The 6,496-nt window shown below is 28.0% G+C and overlaps 1 protein-coding gene across 2 annotated transcripts; it reads right to left on the minus strand.

The window, feature by feature from the left end:
* Nucleotides 1-2,277: 2,277 nt before the first annotated feature.
* Nucleotides 2,278-5,818, minus strand: LOC117235969 (venom acid phosphatase Acph-1-like). Of its 2 annotated transcripts, none has more exons than XM_033498505.1 (8): nucleotides 5,781-5,818; nucleotides 5,368-5,634; nucleotides 4,568-4,760; nucleotides 4,172-4,347; nucleotides 3,837-4,083; nucleotides 3,058-3,184; nucleotides 2,710-2,912; nucleotides 2,278-2,483 (listed from the first exon to the last, which is right to left on the minus strand). In XM_033498505.1, exons 3-8 carry the CDS (start codon nucleotides 4,754-4,756, stop codon nucleotides 2,343-2,345), a joined length of 1,083 nt encoding a protein of 360 aa, XP_033354396.1. In that variant the 5' UTR covers nucleotides 4,757-4,760; nucleotides 5,368-5,634; nucleotides 5,781-5,818; the 3' UTR covers nucleotides 2,278-2,342. The 2 variants fall into 2 exon arrangements, with proteins under 2 accessions (XP_033354396.1, XP_033354395.1); XM_033498504.1 differs by having other exon boundaries at nucleotides 4,568-4,766.
* Nucleotides 5,819-6,496: the final 678 nt, after the last annotated feature.

Raw genomic sequence — 6,496 nt, forward strand, 5'->3', positions numbered from 1 at the left:
ACAATTCAATCATCGAAAGGGATAAAAATGGGCTACACGACATCACGCCATTGGCTATGAAATTACAAATTACAAACAAAAATTATTTTGACGAATAAAACCATTTAGTTATAAAACAGCATCACTTAATCGGCAAAATTTAGACTGCACCGTAGAGAGCATAGTACTTAGCTTGATATGATATATCAAAGACTAATTGTTTGATATAAAAACAATATAAAAATTATCTTTTAGAAGACTATGTTAATTACGAGATCCCTTCATAAACAACTCAATATTATAAATAAATCTTGGCATTTAAGCTGTTAAGAAGAATATGGAATATTGACTCTACTTGCTCGCGTAGGGAGAGATATTTCCTAAGTTGCGGAATATTTATCTTTGTCCAGCGATATTTTACAAGGGAGTTTTATATTAGTAATTTTACTAGCAGCACTTCGTGTCAAAGATACTTATTTAACTTAGAACGGCAGAAAGAAAATGAAGTTACTAACACTTTATTCATAATTTTGTGTTATTACAAAGATCCGCATTCGTTCAATTTTGGAGTCATTAAATCAAATTCGCGAAGTTTGTATATAGACATCCTTGCGCAGGCGTATAAGAAAAAGACGGCCGATCAGCAGGACCGAGTTAAAATTTTTGAGACCTAGGATTATTGACCCAGAAGTGACCTCTTTCATAAAAAAAATGGAGAAGGGTGTTAAAATGAAATAAATTTACGTAAATATGAAAAAAAGCTTATTTTTAATAAATTAGATTAACAATTTTTTAATATAAATTTTGAAAACACAGTTTTTTTTAAATATTTTCTCAAGACAAGTCACTCGTTAAATACAATGCATTTTTCTTAAATAACGAGGCCTGTGGAATAAATCTTATACATTCGCTCAAGTCTGTTTTAGTTTGTAATACAAGATTATGCTAAAATATTGCTCTAATTTATTTACTATTTTAATTATTTATATTATTTTATTTAATAAATAAAAAGCATTATATCCACTATACTTAATTATAGCAATATATAGTAAACTGATGAAGATAGCAAACTTTAAAAACTCCTTATGATTATCTATTTTAATACTGTATAGTTCGTTGACTGAAATAAACTTCCCGGCATATAATATTTTAATCTGTGAGCGGGTTTAAAACAAATGAAAAGCCGTTCTCAGCTAAGTGGGAGTCAGTTGGACGAAGTTTTGGCGCAGAATATCATTTTTATTGTGAAAAATCGTGGCTTCAAGATATATCCTTCATAGTGCGTGTTTTTAACTACGTAGTATTTGTGTTACTGTTTTATTATCTTTTATCGATTATCATTAGGTTCATTTAACTAATACGTTCTTATTTAGTTCTTATACGTTCTTATTTTGCTAGATATTGTTGTAACAAAGTGCTGTAGTTTTCCGAACTTCCTGTGTTCTTTTGTCGTCGATCGCTTATTTTAGTGTTAGTGCTACCAACAGCTTACATTGTAAGTTTTTGAAACAGAATTTGAGTTTGATTATTGCTTCATTTAGACACAACTGGTTCAGTTCTATATATTAACTTTAGACCTTTGGTTATGTTTTGTGCATATCATTTCGGAAGAATGGAGATATATAGACGTTATAACAATTAACGATGACAATTATGGTGAATTATAAATCGTCAACATTTGATGCGTAGCGATTATTAACGTTTGAGTTATTTTAACAAAAATGGATGCAAGTATACGTTTATATTGTTTTTTTTATTGATTTTATTGACCTGTGTGATAGGTTATTGTTAAGTATCCGATTAAATATGTAACATGTTGCGTATTCGCAACTTCAAAACATTTGAAGTAAACCATGGACATAGGAATTAATTATAAACAGAAGATAAGTGGCCGACCGTCGGAAACCAATACTTTAACCATAAGTTAACCATAAGTTAATAAATAAACCATAAGTACAGTTATAGGCAGAATTCATTGTTATCGGGAGTTTTTCGCGAATATTTCGGAACTAAACGAGTATAGCTTTTATATTTATAAGAAAAGGTTGATCAAAATGTTGAGTTTTACAATATATCCAAAAATCATCGAAACCGAAGTTTAGACAGTCTTTTTACAGTTTTACCTTGTTATTTTGTAATTGAAGGAAATACATTTGAGCAACAAGATTTATAGGTAGTCTAAGTTTCGGGTTTTAATAAGCAGTTGTAGTACAAATGACATGTTTTTAATAAACATTGTTTTAATATTACACATTTATTATTGAATTTATATGAGTAAATAGTAGAATATTATAGAAATCATTTTATGAATCCATTTAGTATTGGTTTATTACTATCCATATTTATATTAATACTTTACTTTTTTATTCCTGTCCACATATTTCTTCCAGATTTGTCGGTATTATAGGCATTACAAATTTTTTGAACTTATCCAATGGACACATTTTGTCATCACAATTAGGGAATTTGAGTAATTGAATATTTTCTTTGTTTCTATAAAGCATCTGTGAATAAAGGTTATAATCGTGTATGTAGAAAAATTATGAACAATATTATTAATCGTGAAAGTTTCAAAAATTAAATGTTGAAATTTTCCGTAATATACATTTTTATATTAAATTGTATCTTTATCTCCCAACTTCAAAATTAATACTCTGTAGAGACATATTTTATAGAAAGATGATTTTTTAATAATAATTTGCATATATACATGCGTAATCATATTGTTACCTGAATATAATATTCGTTATCCTCTTCATGTAATTCAAATATCAGAGTACTACCATAGTAAGGAATTTCGTTATCAAAATTGTCTAGTGCTGCAAGTATGTAAGCAATATTTAGATCATGTGCCGCATACATAAATGCTTTTCGTGTATCATTCTTATTTAAATGATCATCAACATGATTTAACCATTCGCGAATCCACATTCCTGTCAAGTAGAATTTATTTTAATTGTATAAGATAAATTAATATTATAGTAGATATTAAATATAGATATATGGGTAAAATAATTTTTATTCTGACGCGAACATAAGAAGAATAAAAAATTAAAAGTTATAAGATTTAATATTTACCAGCTAATAATTGCTTCATTTGTGGAGTACGAGTCCGAATGTAAATATCGTTTACGGCTAACTCATCTAGCTTTCCATGTGGAAAAACAGATTTTGTCCATTCGGGTAATTTTAAACCAATATCTTTCTAAATGAGTATTTTAAATATTCAAAAATATATCTATCACCTTGGTTGTCAAACCAAACTCTCATTATTTATATAATTATTTATTAATATTTAGATATGTATTATATATGATTGAAAATGTTTAGCATATTAATACTATAAAAATAAATATGCAGCCGAAAATAAAAATAAATGGGCAGGTAGTAGAAATGGGTACTAATAAAGTTTCATTAAGTACAAATTGTTTACATAAAAATGGAAATATGTATTAATTTCCATTATTTTCTAGATACTCTATACGTGTATGCTATAAGAATAAGTAAACTGCAGATTTTTGTGCATTTATGGAAAATGTAAAGATATTAAAATGCATAGGATACACATAATCTGTAAAGATATACCAAATATTCAAAGTACAACATTTGTTATAATATTTAGTGGTAAAAAACAAATATTTACTGAGGTACTATTTTTCTTTAGTATTATTCATAAAAATAACAATAAATAGCGCAGTCCAATGATAAATCAAATTTGTGTTGTATAATATTAGTACTAATTCGAGTAAACCTTACTGATACCTATTTTCACTACCTGTTACTTATTTTTATCTTCGATTGTATATTTATTTTAAACATCTAGCTCGTAATATTTGCTATGAAAAGATATTATTTACCTGTGCGTACAAGAATTGACGTAAGTTGAACGTTCTAGATTGTATGATATTACCACCTGTATGTTCAGATAAATACCTATAAACATCTTTATTCTGTTTTTGAAATTGCACTATAGCCTCATCTGTTTTCTCCACGTTATTTCTCCATGTATAGAAATTTGTTAAAAATTGCCCATTATACAGGCAATCGTTCGAATTCAGCGGTGTCCATACAGGTATCGGTTGCCAATTTAAATTAGAATCCCACCTATAAAGCTTATTTTTTTAGATCAAATTACCGTATAATTGTATTAGAAGTTAATTGTTTATCAGGCAGCTAAAATTTTATTTAGGACCTTTGTTCTTCACACGGAGGATATAATCCAGCTGCTACTAGTTGTCCACTCATTACAACTCTCTCTACCTCATCGGCACGGAACCAAATATCTTTTGAAGTGTAAATTCGTCCTAAAAATTGGTCGTATCTTTCACGAAAATATTGGCCAAGTTTGTACAAGGACAGTTTACCAACCTAATATATAAATTAATATTTTTGTATCGTCAAAATCATTTATTATTAAAATGAATTGATTTATTATTGACATTAATTATTTTGTATCATCAAGCACCATTGACATTTAATTTATCTTCTATCGAATGTGCAAAATTTGAAGGAATCGGAATTTTAACACGTGCAAATTCATAAATATTTCACAGTTTTTATGATGATAGTTATACAAGAAGTAACATACGTTTGTTAAACCTCCTCGTCCGGCTGGTTCGTAAGTGTAGTTAACGTAAGGATCGTTCGGATAGTACTTGATATTCGATGGCATTCTGTTTCCATGTCTAAATATCGTTTGTATGAGCTTCAGCTCGGCCCAAGATGCTTGACAATAAAGGAGGCAAATGATGATCCTTGAGATCCATTTAATATCCATGTTTCTGGAACTAATTGAAAAATGCTCAATACTTTGAACAAATTTTTTTAATTTAAGGTAACATCATTATACATATTTATTATCATGACGTTGCCTTAATTTATTGCATGAATTTTATGATGCTTTATTTCAGTGAGGCATGTTGTAGGACTCGTTATAAACTTAATTGTAAAGTTACAATATTTCAATGGAATTTAGTAAGAATAACATAGATCATTGAACTTCTTAAGCGCTATTTTCACTAAATATTTACATGCTTTGAAACTTTTATTGACAAATTGATAAAACCTGATACTTTTATAGTATTCATATAACAGACCATATTGTAACCTTACCGAATCTCGTTGACTGTAATTCTATTTTAGTGAACTCGCTCGTTCATACTGCGAAATTTCATTGGTGTGTCACATAAATTATCATTGAAGATAGTCTATCGATAAAATCAACATTATCAGTTAATTCATATTCTATTGTTTTTTTTTCTTATGGCTATAGAATAAAATATATCCACGATCATAATGATTATGAATATTTTATTCACCGTATTATTTACCACAATATAATTTGCCAGAAAGTTCGATTAAAAATTTTTAAGAAATTAATAAATATACCTAGAAGAGTATTGTACTCTGTAACACTCTATTGATTTTTAGGAAATATTTTCGCCTTAGTCTTGTTCACTTTTTCAACTTATATTTACATAACACTTGATTGCTTTTTAGGAAATACTTCCGCCTTGTTTCTGTCTACTTGATTTATATACTTCTTTCAATTTATGTTTTATGCATAGCACGTGTCAATAGACTAAACGGATATAATCTGGTTCTGCAACATCGTTCTGATTATTTAAATTTCGATGACGTCCGAGTTATGTGGTTCTAAAACATTTAGAAAGTACGGATACGTTATAGGTCACTAGTTCTTAAAACTTTGAATTTACTATTATACAATTCAATTATACAAGGTTTTATAAATTTTGAATAATTTTGTAGTTTCCGTAGACATAAACAAAACGTTAACTTACTTAATCTCGTAAAGTAGTCGATAATATAATATTTGAATCGATATCGCAGACACAATATATATATATATATGTATGTCATATTCATTAGATATTCGTAAACAATAAAAAAAAAGTATTGTTATCTGTAGACAATGTCATTTTTTTGTAGCTTGCTAACGTCAAACATTCAAATGAAGAAACTATTTGAAACACTTCGAAAAACTATTGATAATATATTCAAGGAAGAATAAGTCTCTAAGAGAATGACAATAAAACTATTTTCCATCCTTTTTCTAATGGTAGCGATAATTTCCTTCTATATGAATAATCACAAAAACAATATGAGAATGTACTATCATTCATTTATTTCAGAAAGATTAACTTTATTCATACTTGTGAACGAACGTTTTCTTTCCAGTAATTTCATTGTGTTCCATTCTCCGTATGTAATTTTTTATATATATTTCACAGCAAGCATAAAGAAAAATTGTGCAAATACGGAGAAATCTATTATTTACTAATCTAAAATAAAATAAAATACTAAAAGTGCAATGAGAAAAACTTGAGAGTTTTCGCTTGAATTTTTTACTCACTTGTGTATTATGTTGACACGTTGAAGAAACAGGAACAAAAATAACTAAGTTTGCATACACAACAGATAACAATTTTCTGAACTGTACTTTTTATACAATACCTTTAGTGGATCACAGACTCTTACAATAATCTCAGAGTCAAGG

Source organism: Bombus vosnesenskii, unplaced genomic scaffold (assembly GCF_011952255.1).
Source record: "Bombus vosnesenskii isolate JDL3184/JDL3185 unplaced genomic scaffold, Bvos_JDL3184-5_v1.1 scf7180000013334, whole genome shotgun sequence".
NCBI lineage: Eukaryota > Metazoa > Arthropoda > Insecta > Hymenoptera > Apidae > Bombus > Bombus vosnesenskii.